Source organism: Muscardinus avellanarius (assembly GCF_963383645.1).
Source record: "Muscardinus avellanarius genome assembly, chromosome: 3".
Taxonomy (NCBI): domain Eukaryota; kingdom Metazoa; phylum Chordata; class Mammalia; order Rodentia; family Gliridae; genus Muscardinus; species Muscardinus avellanarius.
In genome coordinates this window covers 117,027-134,216 of record NC_137788.1, presented here as the reverse complement: position 1 = coordinate 134,216, position 17,190 = coordinate 117,027, and the positions used below count along the sequence as shown (strand labels likewise).

Genomic DNA, 17,190 nt, shown 5'->3' with positions numbered 1-17,190 from the left:
TTGCTGAGTAGGGTAAGGGCACGTGTGCCCAACCCCACAAGACCCAAAAGACATCACGCTGCAGACACAGGACACAGGACGGAGGCCATCCCCCTGCCCTACCGGGGCAGCTGTGGGCCAGGCAGGGGTGGCATGCGAGGCGCAGGCTGGGCTCTGCTCCTGCCCACAGCTGTTACCCTCTGTGCACCTGCTGTCTGCACAGCCAGCTTGGGCTGCTGGTCCCCACACTGTGGCCCTGTCACTCACTGCTGCCCCAGGCAGGACGACTCTGGAGCGCAGCTTGGTCCCCCATCGCAGGAGAGCCAGTGCTCTGAGAGTAAACAGAAATGCAGCTGCAGCGCTGCTCTTCCACCAATAAATAGCAAATCAATAAATAAGTGAGGAAATAAATTAACAGCACAACATATACAACACTGGAAAATGAACGCAGAGACGAGGACGCACGGTGCAGGATGTCCCTGGTGGGAGCCGTGGACAAGCCCCTGACACGGGGCGAGGGAAGGAGGCAGGGTGGTGCCGGGGCCACCCCGAGGGGCTTAAGGCATGTGGGAGGCCGCAGGCCTCTGTGCAGTCGCACTGCGAGTCAGAGGCTGGTGGAGGACACGGACAGCGTGGGTGACGACGGCGGCGGGAAGTTGAGCAGCTCCAGGACCGCCACGCCCACACTGCTGCGCCGCGTGAACATGCAGGATGCGGCCACCCACTTATTGGTCCTCGGGTTGTACTTCTCGATAGAGTTGAGGCTGGAGCTGCCGTCGTTGCCCCCCACCGCGTACAGCCACCCATCCATGGCCACCAAGTCGTGAGTGCTCCTGGGGACAGGCAGAAAGGCCTGTAGGGGCGGGGCCGCGGGACTGGGCGGGCACAGGAGGCACGCCCAGGGCGGGGCCACAGGAATGCTGGGGCGGAACCAGGGGACTGGGCGGGCACAGGAGAAACTTCAGGGGCGGGGCCTGCACAGGAGGCACATCAGGGGCGGGGCCGTGGAAGGGGAGGGCAGTCAAGGGGCCAGGAGGGCAGGACGAGCGAGCAGGGCCTGTGCTGCGCTGGTGGGGGCCAGGCTGCTGTGGTGGCTAGAACCTCCATTGTCCCCCTTGGCCTGCTGACCTGCGGATATTCATGGGTGCCACACTCTCCCAGGCTCCAGCTTTGGGGCTGTATCGCTCCACAGAGTTGAGGCAGCTAGTGCCATCGTTGCCCCCAGCCACATACAGGGCGCCCTCCAGCACTGCTACACCCGCGGAGCTGCGCCGGCTCAGCATGGAAGCCACTGGTGTCCACGCATTCACCTGTGGCAACCAGGGCATGGGCTGGAGGCAGACCTGAAAAGGCCACCCCACTCCTCCCATGAGGCAGACCCTCCTCCAAGATGGGGCATGTGACCAGAGGGTGGGACGCCCCAGGCAGCACTTGGGGGTGGCTGTGAAGGGGTGCCCTATGCACCTGGGGCTCATACTTCTCCACGGTGGCCAGGTGTGAGGCACTGTCGTAACCACCCACGGCATACAGACTCCCATCTGTGGGAAGACAATATACCTTGGTGGCCTGCTAGATGGAGGACCAAGAGGGTGGGAACCCCAGGAACAGGCCTACCCACCGAGCGTGGCCACGCGCACGTATCGCCTCCTGGTGCTCATGGCAGTGATGGATGTCCATGTTCCCGTCAGGGGGTCATAGCGTTCTGCACTGTGGGCACCAAACTGCTGTTGACCCACAGCCACGACAGAAATGTCCTGCTCCAGGACCTGACCTGCCCTTCCCCACAGGACAGCTGAAATCCTGTGCTGGACACCATGAAGACTCTGGGCCCCAATTCCCACTGGAGTGGATAGTGGGCCCTGCTGGGCGGGCACAGGCTACTGGTGGCCAGAGCAGTCCCAGGCAAGCATCTCCTTGGACCTGGCCCTGGACTGTAGAGGGACTCGGGGAGGAAAAGGGACAGGAGAGCACAGGCTCTGGTGCTGCTTAACTAATCATAAGGCGGCCTCGGGGACGCCAGTGGTCTGGCCCAGTAGGGTCCCTCATCCCCCCTTTGGACACGGCTCTGTTGTTGTGACAGCCTCACCTCCTGCTGCGAGCCACCCCAGCTACTACCTGTTGAGGCAGGAGGCCCCGTCGTAGCCACCAGCAGCGTACAAAAGTCCATGCAGGGCAGCTACACCCAGGCAGCTTCGCCTCGTGCCCATAGACACCTCCGGCTGCCACGTGTTGGACACGGGGTCATACGACTCCACCGTAGCCAGGTCTGAGGTGCCATCATAGCTAGGAGAGGGTCCTCCAGGTTAACCATGGCCCAGCTGGCACGCGCCCAGCCTGCCAGGCCCGGCCTCTGCTTACCCGCCCACAGCATACAAGCGGTTCCCAACAGCAGCCACTCCCACGCGGGCCCGGCGTGTGGACATGGAGGCTACCACGTGCCAGCGGTCGGTTCGCGTGTCATATGCTTCACAGTCCCCATGGATAGCAAACAGGCTCCCACCACCTGGGAAGGAGGGAACAAGAGTGGGGCCCTGGCCCAGCTTGGCAGGGAGTGCAGTGAGTACAGGGCTGCGGGGGCAAAAGGAGGTGGCACTGGGTTGTTGGAGGGTCACACCCCTGGGTCTCTCTGAGAGGCCCTGGATGGGGGAGGGGACAGATCAGGACCTGAATGGTGTGGTGGGCTGGGCTAGCGCTGGGTAGGGGGTTGAAAGGCCCAGGGCAGGGACATGAACGGCAGAGGTCGGGCGGGCGTACCCACGGCAAAGAGCACAGGTCCAGCACCCTCGCAGCGCCGGGGCCGCGTGCGGCTGGTGCCCAGGACGCCCCTCTGCTCGGGCAGCAGATGGAACTTGAGGGCCTCGATGAGCAGGTCCTTGCAGTCCGGGTGATGCCTCACCAGGCTCTCGGCGTCCACGTGGCCCAGCAGGAAGTCACGGCTCAGCAGGGGCAGCCGCACACACTTCATCAGCTGGGGCGGGGCACCAAGGTCAGGGAGACAGATCATGTGGCACGCTTGTCTCAGGTTGAGACTCCCAATCAAGTGCCTGCACCCCACCACGGAGTCCGTGAATGGAGGAAGCCAGAGACTTAGCGAGGCACACCAGGCCTCAGCTGCCACTGTCCTTCCCTGGTCCTATGGGAGGCCGGGGCCTGGCCTCACCCTCGGGACATGCTGCCTCCGAGCGTCCACGTCATGCTTGACCCAGCTCAGGACCGCACGGTAGACGTCTTCCTCTGAAGGCACATTCAGGCTGTCGCTAGAGACCAATTCCAGCACCTGGGGACGGGGGTCCTCAGACCTGGGATGTGGGGAGGGTCCTTGGGCCCAGGGAGCCCTGAAGGTGCCTGGGAGAGAGAGTCCGGCCCGGGGGGTGGGGGGGCCTCAGTGTTCCTATAGGGAGGGCCAAGCAGGGTTAGGAACCACAGGTTTGGTCCTTGGGAGGCCTAGGTCCAGAGTGGTCTTGGGAACGTGGAACCTGGGTCTAGGAATCGTGGGCATGGTGTGGTAAGGCCAGGATGGGGTAAGGAGGCAGAGGCAGAGGCCTGGGTGGAGCTGGAGGGGACAGAAGCTGGGAACAAGGGTTAAGGGGCAAAGAACAGGGGTCGCAGGACTGGGTGCTGGGGTCTAAGGCCTGCTGTCTGGGCTGGGGGACAGGGCGGGGCAGGGCAGGATCTGGATAGGTCCCCAGCCGGCACGTTACCTGCTTCAGCGGCAACAGCATGAACTCCTCAGTCTTGGCCACGTCCACGAAGTGCTGCAGCACGTACCTGTGTGCTGCCTTGAGCAGGTCGCTGCAGGAGTGCGTGTCGGCAAAGCCCCGGATGCCCAGGCAGTTAGAGGGGTCAAGCTGACTCAGCAGGAACTTGCAGCAAGCATCTCGGACTCCGTTCAGCTGCAGCAGGCTGGCGGCCGGGAGCAGAGTCTGTGGGGCATGGATAAGTTGGTGCAGCTCGGTCACCTGGGATGGGTGAGGCCCAGAAGAGGCCCTCCAGCAGGACCAGGCAGCCTCACCTGCACGTTGCCCTCGCCCACCACGATCTCTGCTGTGTATGCAAACTGCACCAGCTGGTCCAGGGCCTGGGGGTCGATGTCATGCAGCGTCACATGTGTCTGGCGGCTCTCACTCATCTCATCTGTGGGGACAGCGGTCAGGCTGTGCCTGCCCTGGGGGAGCCACAGAGCCCAGAAGGCCGCCCACCGCGTGGTACTTGCTTGTGAACATGGCGTGGAAGTAGGGGCTGCAGGAGGCCAGCACCACCTTGTGCGCACGGATCTCCTTGGCGGCCACGTGCAGGACGATATCACACAGGAGGCCACGCTGCCGCATGCGGCTCATGGCTACGAAGGCATCGTGGTAGTGCCGCTTGGAGTTGTGGGCCACGCTGTGGCCCTCTCGGCTCAGCAACTGCAGGGCGCCTTCCATGGAGGCTGCTGGCCGGGCCTGCCGGGGCCGCGCCCGCTCTGCCTCTGGGCTGCGGGTGGGCGGGGCCAGGTTAGGTCTATCCCGCAGGGCGCTCCTCAGCCCTTCTGGACGTGGCCTGTCAGCTGGGTCAGCCTAGCAGCCCTCGCCAAGGCCACTATTACCTATTATTATTCCCATCAAGGGCCATCTTGCCCCTCTCCCAGGCCCTCAGGGGGCAGGCCCTCTCCCCCTATCCAGGGAGCCTTCCCGGAGCCAGCAAGGCTCCTTCCTAACCTGCTCCAGCTTCCTCTCCACCACCCCTCCTCGGCCACCATGCCCCGCCCAGGGCCACCCCTTGAGCCTCGGGCTGCCTAGGCCCAGCTAAGGTCCCGGCTCCTGCCTCCCTGGCCAGCTCCCCATCCCTCAGCAGCACCGGGCACGCCGCCTCAGCCCTGGGGCGGTCCCCTCGTTCTCAGGCGAGAGGACCTTCCGCGACCCTCGGGGCTGCGGAGGGATCCAGGGATGGTGGGCCGGGTGGGGCGGTCGGCCTCCAGGCCCCAGGCCTCGACCCTCGGGCGCCCGGCCTGTCGCCGCCCGCCCGCCTGCCTGTCTTTCCTCTGTCCCCGTCCCCGGTCCGTCCCGGCGCCGCCCGCTCTCGGCCCACTCACGCCGGCGGCTGCGGCGGCGGCGGTGGGGCCTCGGGCCCCGGCCCCGGGCTGCCGTGCTCCGGGCTCTGCGTCCTGCCGGCTGGGCGCTCGCCCCGCGGCTGCATGAGCTCTCCCGCCGAACCGCCGCCGGCCCGCGGAGCGCGCAGGTCGAGCGAGCGGGAGGGCTGGAGGGCTGCTCGGCGGCGGCGGCCTCCGCGTCGCGCGCCAGCCCGGCCGCAGCCGCTGTTTGTCGGCGCCGCCCGCCCTCCCCGCCGCTCCCGGAGGCCGGGGGGTCCCGCGTGGGGCCGGTCCTCGGCGTCGCGGCCCCGGCCGCCGGCTCCGGCTGTCCAGGCCCGCGGCCCCGCGTGCCCGTGCAGCCGCGCGGAAGGCGGCTGGCGCCGGCTGCGGCCCGTCCGGAAGGCGGGCGCTACATCCCAGCTCCACGCGCCCAGTCAGGCGGGGCCGACCTGGCCTCCGGCACCGGGACTGTGACGAGCTCTGCGGTCCTGTGTTCTCTGCTGTGCGCACTAGGCCCTCCGTTTGTTGTTACTGGTTCGCGAGGGCCCTTGGTACGGAGGTGCCCGCGGTCGCGAGCTTAGCCCGGTGTCAGTGCACCGCATCTGCACAGCTGCGCCGTGGCGGGAGCCGCTATCCCTGCGTTTTACCGAGAGGGGCGCAGACTGGGCCGGCCGCGGATTCGCACCCGGGAAGGCGTGCGGGAACGGGGCCGCGCGGCCGGCCGCACTGGGGTGTAAACGCACCCTCCCGCCCTGCGGCCGCCTTCACCGCACTCCGAGAACCGCAGAGCCACCGGCGGGGCGGGGCGGGGCGGGGCGGGGCCGCCGGGAGGAAGTGCGGCGGGCGCGCGGCATTCTGGGGCCGGAAGTGTGGCGCACGCCGCGACGCGGCGGCATGGCGGCGGCACGGGGCCGCAAGAGGTGAGTCTTGAGCGAAGGCTACGAGCGCCCCGCGGGCGCTGTGCGGGGGCTCCCGCGCCCCTCTCGGTGGGCGGGGCTGGCGGCAGCGTGACCCCGGTGTGACCTGCAGGCGCCTGGCGGAGCTGACCGTGGACGAGTTCCTGGCCTCAGGCTTCGATTCCGAGTCTGAGTCTGAGCCCGAAAATGCCCCGGAGGCGGCGACGCGGCAGGCGCGCGGACGCGGAGCTGCGAGGAGCTCGGCTGGGCCCGGCAGGGGCCCCTCGGCCAGGTGAGCGCCTGCTTCCTCCGCCCCCCTGGCTGTCCGGCCCAGTGGCGTGGTCCTCTCTTCTGATGCCTGCAGCACCTCCACTGCGTGCCGCGGCAAGTTAGCGACACCATGTTTCAATATAAGAAATTCGAAGGAGCTGGGGGTGAAGAGCGCTTCTGGGTTCATCCTCCATACCAAAAATAAAATAGAAGTAAATGAATCAAAAGGGCCGCAGATATATTTAGGGTCCCCGAGTTCAATCAGAGGTGGGGGAAGAAGGGGAAGGGAGCTGAGGAGGCTGTTTGGGATAGGGTTATTTGAATGGCGACCTGCGGGAGAGAACTTTATGGGCTGTAGAGCAGGAGGGCCGGCAAAGACATTGAGTCGGGAGCCTTTGAGGAAGCAAGCAGAGGCAAGTCTGGCTGTGACGGGATGTGTAGAAGGAGATGAGTCTGGAGTAGGCGTTAGTAGATCAGTATAAGGTCTCCCAGTGAAATGGAAGCCTTCTCAGGGCCCAAGCAGTGAAGAACTGGTACTCTGGTTTCTCGGTTTCTCTGTTGAGAAGAATGGTAGGTAGGTGCCAAGCATCAAAGCTGAGAGGCGATTGTAACTAAGAGTTGAGAGTCGTGGTTGGAGAGAAGCATTAGTTTTGCTGATGAGATCTAGTGATGGGTCCCAACCACCAGGGCAGAGCACGGAGGTCAAACAGCAAGTCTGGGGAGGGCGCAGGTTGGGTGTCTGAGCAGGGCTTGAGAGGCACAAGTTGGATCAGCGTTGAGAGGCTGCTGGGCACTGAAGGCTGGAAGGGAGATGAGCCTGCGGAAAACCTACTCCTAAACCCTCCTGGTTGGTAACTGGTGTGGAGGGAGCATAACCTCATGGTCTCCTTAAGGAGGCTGGCCGTGCAGAGGGAAAGGAAGCATCTTCTGCCATTGGTTTTCTACTGGGCTTACCAATCCCCACCTTCTCAGCCTGCGTAAAGGCCGTGCCTCTGAGCACAAGGACCAGCTCTCTCGGCTGAAGGACAGAGATCCTGAGTTCTACAAGTTCCTGCAGGACAATGACCAGAGTCTGCTGAACTTCAGTGACTCAGACAGCTCCGAGGAGGGAGAGGAGCAGTTCCACTCTCTGCCAGATGCACTGGAGGTGAGGCCTGGGCAGACCTGAGCAGCAGGGTACGTGTGGCTTCTACACCCTGCCCCAGCTGGGTCCTTCTGTGTGTGGTGTAGGAAGCAAGTGAGGAGGAGGACGCAGGGGAAGATGGTGACAGAACCCCCAGAGGACTGCAGGGGAAGAAGAATGAGCCTGCTCCTGTGACCCTCACCATGGTGGAGAGATGGAAGCAGGCGGCGAAGGTAAGAAGTCGCATGGGCTCGGCGCCGGCCCCCACTGCCTCTACGCTTGCCTCACCTGAGGCTCCAAGGCAGTGCAGGGGAAGGGCCCTTCTCTGAGCAGCAGATGTGTTTATGTGTGCTCTTCCCGAATGCTAGCGTGCCCAGGGCATCTAGTCAGAGTTCATGGGTTCTGCCTGCTCCTTTCCTCTTTCTCTCCCTGAGTCCCTACTCCCCGAAGTCAGGCCATTGTGGGAGGAGTGGAATGTCTGTGTTTGTGTCTTAGTGCTCTTCTTTTGCTATAATGGAATATCACAGACCAGGCAATTTTATAAAGAAAAGACTTTTTTTGGCTCACAGTTCTGGAGGCTGGAACTCTAAAAACCTGGTGCTGGCATCTGTTGAGGCTTTGTGCTAGGGATGGAACTCAGGACTTGGTACTTGGTAGGCAAGCACTCTGCCACTGAGCTACATCCCCAGCCACATCTCTTTTACAAAACCTCTGATGCTGTCACCGCAGCCTCACGCTCGTGGCCTCATGGAGCCCAGTGAGCTCCCCGAGGCTCCACCTCCACACACTACCCAACGTGAAGGGCCATCAAGTGTCTAACATAGGACCTTCTGGGGACATGTTCAAGCTTCAGCTGTCTCCTTTAATTGGCAAAGCCAGGGTTCTTCTCCATTTCTGCAGGGTAACGGGTGGGATGAGAGAATTCCAGATACCACCTGGAGCTGAGCAGAGCACAGCCCATGATTGAGGACCCGCGGTCCGTTCCCTGGGGTTCCTGAGCCAGGCTCCCTGCCCTTCCACAAGCATTGGAGACTCATCTCCCTTTTCATTGCTGGAAAGTGACTCAGTGGCCCTGCTTCTCTTCTGTTTTGTTTCTGAGATCGAGGGGGCGGAGACTTCTTTTTCTCGGTCTCTTGTTCCTTCAGCACCTCACTCCCAGACTGTTCCACGAAGTGGTGCAGGCTTTTCGAGCAGCTGTGGCCACCACCCAAGGAGACCAGGAAGGAACTGAGGCCTGCAAGTTCCAGGTCACAGATGGTGCTGGTGAGCTGAGGCCAGGGGCATGGATCAGGCTTGGTTGTGTTCTCTCCTGTGAGTAATGTTTGTGTCCTTCCTCGTAGTGTTCAATGCTCTGGTCACTTTCTGCATCAGAGACCTCTTTGGTTGCCTCCAAAAGTTGCTGTTTGGAGACATGCCCCGGGATAGCAGCAGGTGAGAGGGCTAGTCCAGGCCTGGCCAGGGCCGAGGCCTGGTGGGGACGGTTGGGTCTGTGGGAGAGTAGGGGCTTGAGGGCTACCTTCCTTTTTTTTTTTTTAATTATTCCTCAAAAAAGTACTCTTTTCAGGATGTTTCGGGAGCATGGCCATGCTCTCTCCCCTTGTTCTGTGAACGTAGGAGTCCTGTCTCTTCTTGACCTCTGGTTGATCTATCTTCAAAGGCGTGTGTGTCTGTGGGAAGGGGCCTTGTCAATGCTGGAGCAGAGGAGGATGTGGGGTCACAGCAGGGCTTGGGAGTGTTCACAGCCCAGTGAACAGCAGGGGTCTGGAGGGTCCAGCTCCCCTCAGAAGCAGGGCAGGTCCTTCTGTCAGCATCTGAGCCGGGGCATGGCAGGCTGCATCCACCAGGAGGCAGCGCTGACCAAGGGGGGGTGCAGCTGGTGGGTGAGGAGGATGGAGCCCAAGCAGCAGATGAGTGGTCAAAGAGCTGGTGGCCTGCCCTTTAGGGAGCAGTCACTATGACGGTGCGGTGGGGCGGGGGGCAGATCCTGGCCCCACAGCTGGTTCAGACCAAGTTCCAGGAAAGCTGGCTGGCTGGGAGACTTTCGAGGATCCCTGCCTTGGCCTTTGGTGTGTTTCAGCAGGTTTTAGCAAACACCTATTATGAGTGTGCTTGGCTTGAGACACCAGCTGCAGCCCTGGGTGCTGGCTGTACAGTTTGGGTGTGGTGGGGCCAAGGGAGTCTGGAAGAGGGTGGGGTGAAGGAGGTGTTTGGCCTGGGAATCCTTTTGGGGAGGGTGGGAGCAGGTGGGGGGCAGCTGCGAGTTCACAGTGCCATCAGTCTGGGCCACCTTGAGGAGGTCTGGTCCTGGTAAGCATCTGTGCCTGCCAGCAGTGTGGAGCCCTTTGGCTTTTTGTGGAGAGAGGTGGGGAGTGTGTCTACCAGGTTCTGTGTCCTGGTGCTGTGAACACTATTAGGGTGGGGTGGCCTTGGATCCACTGAGGTAGCAGTGACAGAGCCTCACAGATGGAGTGGGTGCTTTTTTCAGGGTGCTGCAGCCGTCCAGCAGCCCACTCTGGGTGAAGCTGCGCATGGATGTCAAGGGGTACCTAAGCGCGCTCATACAGGTGCTCTTACTGTGGGAGTGGGGTGCAGGGCGGACCTGGGTCATGTCTGGTGGTCCAGTGCTTTTCTGGGCCCCGAACTCAAATGAGTCTAAGCTTCACTGTTCCTTTCTGTGTCCCCAGCTGGTGACCTGTCTGGCAGAAGCCACAGTGTTGACAGCTGTCCTGCAGCACATCAGCAGCTTAGTGCCCTATTACCTAACCTTCCCCAAGCAGTGTCGCATGCTGCTCAAGGTGGGCAGACTACCTCTGTGTGTGTAGCGAGCTCGGCTTTGTTTGGGGCTCTCTAGCTGCCGTGACACTCTTGGCCTCCCCTGACACGTTGGGGCGGGCGTGCTGGTCCTGGGTGTGCCCTAGGCAAGGAGGCTGTCAGGCAGTGACAATGACGTCCCCTTCAGAGGCTGGTGGTTCTGTGGAGCACAGCTGAGGAGTCCGTACGGGTGTTGGCCTTCCTGGTCCTTGTCAGAATCTGCCGTCACAAAATGGATGTCTTCCTGAGCCCTGTCCTGAAGGTATTGGGGGGGCCCATATCTGTCCACTGGGGGCTGCTTTGGGGGTCTGAGTCTGAGGTCCTTTGTGGTTGGTGTCTCTTGCTGGACCCTTACCCCATGGCTCTGGGAATCCTGGGGCTCTAGGATCACACCCAGGCAGGGACAGGAACCTGCAGACTCCTGGGCTCCACTTGGTCTCTGCTCCCCACAGGTCTCCCCTGAGGGGCCTCTTCTCTTAGTGGACGAGGGTATCCTGCATGGAGATTAGGAATAGGGCTGAGGCCATGGCCGGGATCCAAGCCTTGCTGTCCAGTTCCAAGCCTGGGGTGGCCCGCCTGCACACAGGGCCCCTCGAGGACCTCTTACTGGCCCAGCACACAGCAGGGCTTCTCTCCGTCCCAGGCCTCCCATGGTCTCCTTGTCCATTCTGCAGGCGCCTTCCCTTGTAAGATCCCCTCTCTGTGCCTAAGGCCGGTGGGCATATGCATTGGCACATACGTGGGGGGCCTAAGAAGCTGCAGGGTACAGGGGGGACTGCAGCTGGCATGGCCTGGCTGTGGGCCTGCTTGAGGTGGCAGTTCCTGTGTGTGAGAGAGAGAGATTGAGGATTGAACCTCATGGCACTCCACTTCTAAGCTGACACCTCCAGCCCTATCTTGTTTCCATTTTGAAACAAGAGTCTCATTCAGTTGATGAGAGGCTCACTACTTGCTGAGTCTCAAGTCTACTACTTGCCATCAAATCTGTGATATGCCTGTCTCAGCCTCCCAAGTTCTGGGATTACAGGCGTGCAACCACCACGCCTGGCTTGGGGTCCAGTTCTGAGGGAAAGGCCCAGATGGCTTAGTGCCAGGTGTGAGAGTTAGTGTTCTCTGACGGAGTCTCTCTGGCAGCAAATGTACATCACGTATGTGAGGAACTGCAAGTTCACCTCCCCCAGCACCCTGCCCCTCATCAGCTTCATGCAGCGGACACTGGCGGAGCTGCTCGCCCTGGACCCCAGCCTGTCCTACCAGCATGCCTTCCTCTACATCCGCCAGCTCGCCATTCACCTGCGTAGCGCCATGACCACAGGCAAAAAGGTGCACAGCAGCCCTCCAAACCTGAGCTTGAGGGCAGGGGTCAGGAGCCACTGCGGTGGGTGGAGGAGGCGGCAGTACTTGGTGGCCACTGCCCAGCAGGGAGGGGCTGGGCCTTAGACGAGAACCCCACTCTACCCAGGAGACCTACCAGTCCGTGTACAACTGGCAGTACGTGCACTGTCTCTGCCTGTGGTCCCGCGTCCTGAGCTCCCTGGGTTCCAGCGAGGCCCTCCGGCCCCTGCTCTATCCGCTCTCGCAGGTCATCATAGGCTGCATCAAGTGAGTTGGTCTTGGGCAGGCTCCCTGCGCATCGCCTGGACAGACAGGTGCATGCCACAGGATTTTCTGGGCAGTGCTGTAGATGTTCAGGGTCTGGGTCTGCTCTGTTTTGGCAGTCCTGGGAGAAGGGCCAGGGCATGGTGTCTGGCCTGGCAGCAGCAGAGCCTGCAATCAGCTCCTTTGGAGTAAGCGGGGCATGGGCTCTGAGGGCCAGGGTCCATTGGCCTGGTGTTCTTGACCCAGTGTCCAGTACTGGGTAAAGTGCTGTGTGCCTCTCTGGCCTGGCGGGGGCAACTGTCTGGAGGTATTGCTCCAGAGGTCTGGGGACTCTTCCACACGGAAGGAGATCTAAGAGAAGAAGCCCCAAGCAGCAAATGCAGAAGAAAGGGAGGTAGGAATGAGCAGCCCCCCCTCCGTTAAAATAAAGTTAAGAGGTGGCAGGGTATTCCATAGCTAAGTAAAGAGACAGAGACTTAGATCAGGACCTGAGTCTGGGCATCTGGGCATGCCCTGTTCTATTTGGAGAAATGTGGGGCTTGTGGCTGATGGTCCGGCAGGAGTAACGGACCCTCTGGCAATTGCAGGCAGGTGAGAGGGGGTAAAGGTAGTGGAGCTGCTGAGGCCAGTATTGGGTGAGCCTGCTTGAACTTGGCATCTGCCCCTCTCTCCTGCCAGGCTGGTTCCCACCGCCCGCTTCTACCCGCTGCGCATGCACTGCGTGCGTGCCCTAACACTGCTTTCAGAGAGCACCGGTACCTTTGTCCCCGTGCTGCCCTTCATCTTGGAGGTATGTGCACCACGCGGCCTGGGTAGGCACCTCTACTCTCTGGGCATGTGCCCACATCTGCAGCCAGGTGTCCATGGCACTTCTCTGAGCTCTGCTTGGCATTGGTGTGTCAGAGCAACCACAGGCCTGGGTGCCAAGCACATGTGCACTCTGAGGCCTGGGCCTGACACTGGGCTTGCCAAAGTCAGGGAACGGACTAGTCACACATGTGCTTGCCCAGGACTGGAGGGCCCTGCTTGGACAGCTGTGCACGTGAGTGCAGCTCAGGCAGAGAAAGGGGGGCGTGCTAGCTCAGGCTCCAGTCCAGCAGCCAGGATCTCCCAGACATACCCCTGCCACGGGTGCACTCTGGGTCTGCTTCCACCGAGGCAGAGTGCTGGGATTTTGTGCTTTGTGAAGAAGTCACACTCTCCCGGGTGGCCTGCAGTGCTTTCCAGTCACCTCACCTGGGCCGCTCTGCCTTGGCCTCCCACAGAGGGCCTCCACCCATGGCTCCCGCTTCTCCCACCCTTTCTCACTCCACCCCGATGGCCTCACACTGAACCGTCTTGGATCACAGCAGCTGTGCCCTGTGGAACTCCCACACCCAGGCACAGGCCGCTCAGAGACAGTGGTCAGGAGGAGTATCGAGAGTAGGCCTGTGTGAGAGTCAGGTCCCCACCGGGAACCACTTTATTGTTGCTCACAGTGAGGGCCAACCTCCGCTCAGAGTCCAGCTCAGCTGCCCAGCACCTGCCCTGTGGCAGGGGGTCCCTGCCAGGGGCTCCCCTCTTCAAGCCTCTTTATGAAACTTGGGCCTCCCTGGCTCACCTACACTGTGTGTGCATCTCCTAGGGTCAGGAGGGATCACAGGCCAAGGCTAGATGGCCCTTCCTTCCCCCTCAGGAAGGCCAGATCTGCCTTTGGTGTCTGGATGGTGCAGACCCTATCTTCCCGTGCTCTCCTGTCACCGTGTTGGCCTTACAGCACCTGGAGTACAGTTGTGTTAGGCCCAGGCTGTGGTGCAATGTTGCTGAGGAAGGAGGCTGAGTGGAGGGCTCTGTACAGAGGGGCCCTCCTGGGCCTCCTGACACAAGTCCTTATGTCCTCGTCTTCAGGGTAGGGCCAGAGCTCTCGAAGGGGGTGTGGGCTTCGGAGTGTGCTGTACCTGGCCATTCTCCCCTTGTGTTGAGGGTCTTGGCTTGCAGGCCTCAGCCCTGGGCTGGGCTGACACACGCTGGGGGTAGGTCTTCCAGCAGGTGGACTTCAACAAGCGTCCGGGCCGCATGAGCTCGAGACCCATCAACTTCTCTGTGATTCTGAAGCTATCCAATGTCAACTTGCAAGAGAAAGCATACCGGGTAAGATTGGCCACTTGGCCTCCTGGGGATGAGACTAGACTGTTCTGGATGGGGTCAGGGCAGGATGTTAGAGGGCATGAGTGGCCTGCATCCTGCAGCCTTCTGGTGTGGACCTTTATGGAACCAGGCTCCTTGATCCCAGCCCTTGTGGCCCTGGGTGTGGATTCTGGGGAGGCCGTGGGCACTTCCCTAACACTAACCTGCAGACTGAGCAGGCCCATCAGCCTCAGGTGGAAGACCCTGAGTGGTCTGCCCCATCCCAATGAGCTCGGCCCTGTCCTGTTGCTTCAGGATGGCCTCGTGGAGCAGCTCTATGACCTCACCCTGGAGTATTTGCACAGCCAGGCCCACAGCATTGCCTTCCCCGAGCTGGCCCTGCCCGCGGTCCTGCAGGTATGTATGTGCCAATGTCCAGCTGTCCTCCGCTGCCCAGACCCTTCAGATCCTGACCTTGAGTGGGCTCAGCTCTCCTGTACACAGAGATCGAAGGGAGAGAGGTGCCATTGACCCAGCCATACAGGCCAGTTGCCCTACCTGGTCTGACATGCTTAGGGCTGCATGCTGGCAATGGGACCTCCTGGGCCATGCTGTAGGGTGGTGATCATAGCAGGTCGTAGTCTAGGGATCTTCCTCCTCTGCCACCACAGAGTTGCTCTGTGTGGGGGACTCGGCTACTCAGGTGGTGGGGACGGGTCTTGCTGGCTCACCAAGGACTCCAGGAACGCACCAGCCCTGCCCCAGGCTGTCTGGCCCACCATGGCCACCTGTGGAAGTAACCCCTTGCTGGTCCCTGCCTGAGGCCAGCTTGTGATTCTCCTGGGAGGGGCTCTGCTGCCCCCATCTGCCCCCCCCCTTGGGTGGAAGGGCTCCGCTGCCACAGTCTACCAGGAGGGTCATTGCTGAAGGGCAAGCTGCCCTGGGACAGCCCCATCTGGGAGGGGTGTGTGTGCAAGGCTGCAGCTAAACACACCTGGATGCCACAGCCAAGCTGCACCAAATACAGGCCCATCCAGATGGGTGTGTGTGCAAGGCCAGCTCAAGTACACCTGGCTGTTCACACATGCTCAGACACTCCGTCGTCCTTGGCATGTGGCAGTGGCCTCTCTCCTGAGTCGTCTTGGTGGCGAGGCCTGGCAGTCACCCTTCTAATTCTGGCCTCCACGGCCCACAGGTGGGGTCTAGAGTAGGGATGAGCAGGGTGTTTTGGTAGAGTGGAATAGTGCTTTTGCCAGGTGTGTGGCTCCTCACAGCTTTAAGCCGCTTGCTTCTGTGCAGAGGGAAAGAAGCCATGGAGGCACTGGACTGCGGCTACTGCCAGTGGAATTGTGTTGATGGAGACGGGCAGTGGGCAGTTTGCCTGTGGCTCTGCTATCCCTGACTTTTATGGGCTCTGGAACTGGTTCCTGTCTTCCTGTGTGGTTTCACACAGGCGTGGGCTGCTCGTGGGGTGTGGGGCAGCCTCGCACCAGCTGTCTGAGCCTCCTTCCCTCCCACAGCTGAAGACCTTCCTCCGGGAATGCAAGGTAGCCAACTATTGCCGGCAGGTGCGCCAGCTGCTGGAGAAGGTGCAAGAGAACGCAGAGTACATTTGCCGCCGCCGCCAGAGGGCCTCCTTCGGCGTGTCTGACCGGCCTGCAGTGGTCAGCTGGCATGGGGCTGGGGGTGGTGCTGCCTGAGGACGCATTTAATCCCATTTAAGGTGTGGCTGGGGCTTGGGGGCTTGCCTGTGGTGGGACATGACCCTGAATGGCCCCAACTCCCAGGATGCGTGGGAGAAACAAACCCGGGAAGAGGGGACTCCGCTCACCAGATACTACAGCCACTGGCGGAAGCTGAGGGACCGCGAGATCCAGCTGGAGATCAGTGGCAAAGAGCGGGTATGGTGTGGGGCAGAGGCAGCCAGGCTCAGGGAGGATTTGCTTCTCCCCGTGGCTGGGAGCGAGGGTGACTTCTGTGGAGTGGTCGGCTGCAGCCGGGTGCTTACAGAGCTGGGGCTCCCTGGAGGTTGCGATGAACTAGGCCTTGGGGCAAGGAGGGCTGGATGTGTGGAGTCCATGGCCCAAGAGGGCAGGTGGGAAGGTGGAGGGGCTTTTGCTTTAGATCCTAGGCCATGAAGTGGGGTGATTGGGGAAACAACTGGCTGAGTGGCATGCCACCAGTGTGCTCTCTGTTCTGGCGGCAAGAGGTGGCCAGGGAGGGGCCGCAGGAGGGCGGCTAGACAGGAGATAAGGTTTGAAGACCACTGGTGGAAGGAAGGGTGGGACATTGGCTTGGCCACTGTCACCTCCCAGCCATACTGCTGCTGGGCCCTGGCCCTGTGTGGCTCTGGTGGCCCTGAGGTAGGAAGTGGGGGCAGGTGGGCTGGGCTGACCCCACCTGCTCTCTGGCTCTGGTCCTCCAGCTTGAAGACCTGAACTTCCCAGAGATCAAACGGCGGAAGGTAGAAGACAGGAAGGATGAGGACAGGAAAGAGTTTAAAGACCTCTTTGACCTGGACAGTGATGAGGACGAGGAGACCACAGACTTCTCAGAGAGAGGTGGGACTTGCTGATTCAGCCCGCGCTGGGGTTGCAGGCGTCACTGTTCCCTTCTTCCCTTTCACTGTAGGGCCTCCCTGGGATGGGTGCCTGCTGCCAAGGGGAGGGGCTCCTGGCTCAATATCCGGCCTAGGCACCCCCACTAGGCCTTGCTGTTGAGCCCTGAGGGGAGGTCACACACTTGGCTCTTGGTCCCCAGGATCGCCTGGGCCCCTGAGTAGTCAGGCAGGAGAAGACGAGGACGGCGGCCAGGAGGACAGCAGCAGTTCGGAGGGTGAGTGGCTCCTGGCCCTTAAACCCATCTGGCGGCGGGGCCACGGGAGGGCTGCCCTCAGCCAGGCCCATGCTCCCCCTGGGGTGCCAAGCCAGCTGCTCAGCTCTCAAGGGCTCAGGCAGCCAATTACAGCACACCGATAAATTAATTAGTGCAGTGATTAATTAGTGATGAGTAACCTCCAGACTGGCTTCCTCCTGATAAGCAGAATTTATGTAGCCTGGTCTTTCTCTGCAGATGGAGGCTCAGACGCAGAGGCGGGGCTGGGCCCCAGTGAGCTGTGGCAGCTGGCCCAGGGACCGCAGGACGAGTTGGAGGATCTGCAGCTCTCAGAGGAGGACTGAGGGCCTCCTGCAAGTGACCAGAGGTCCTGCAGCCAGTATCTGCACAGCAGGAGGGCAGTAGACAGTGGACAGGGCTTTATTGTTACGGCACAACAGACCAGACATAACAGCCATAACAGCTGTGCTGGCCTGGCGGCGGAGACCGCCCTGGAGCCCATG

General features: G+C 61.5%; 2 protein-coding genes across 2 annotated transcripts; one reads left to right on the top strand and one right to left on the bottom strand.

Moving 5' to 3' along the window:
* Positions 1-583: 583 nt before the first annotated feature.
* Positions 584-5,154, bottom strand: KLHL17 (kelch like family member 17; the record flags this gene model as incomplete). Its single annotated transcript, XM_080693455.1, has 12 exons — positions 584-812; positions 1,108-1,289; positions 1,444-1,517; positions 1,598-1,686; positions 2,095-2,262; positions 2,338-2,482; positions 2,734-2,947; positions 3,140-3,256; positions 3,681-3,902; positions 3,992-4,133; positions 4,189-4,452; positions 5,051-5,154. The coding sequence occupies 12 exons, from the start codon at positions 5,152-5,154 to the stop codon at positions 584-586; spliced, it is 1,950 nt and encodes a 649-aa protein (XP_080549581.1).
* A 772-nt stretch (positions 5,155-5,926) lies between these two features.
* NOC2L (NOC2 like nucleolar associated transcriptional repressor) lies at positions 5,927-17,031 on the top strand (the record flags this gene model as incomplete). The annotated part of the gene is made up of 19 exons (XM_080692698.1): positions 5,927-5,967; positions 6,077-6,235; positions 7,186-7,360; positions 7,444-7,569; positions 8,482-8,599; positions 8,677-8,767; positions 9,822-9,900; positions 10,021-10,131; positions 10,296-10,409; positions 11,282-11,470; positions 11,610-11,749; positions 12,425-12,536; positions 13,763-13,876; positions 14,168-14,269; positions 15,373-15,516; positions 15,640-15,753; positions 16,278-16,413; positions 16,613-16,687; positions 16,925-17,031. The coding sequence occupies exons 1-19, from the start codon at positions 5,942-5,944 to the stop codon at positions 17,029-17,031; spliced, it is 2,232 nt and encodes a 743-aa protein (XP_080548824.1). The 5' UTR covers positions 5,927-5,941.
* Between the last annotated feature and the right edge of the window lie 159 nt (positions 17,032-17,190).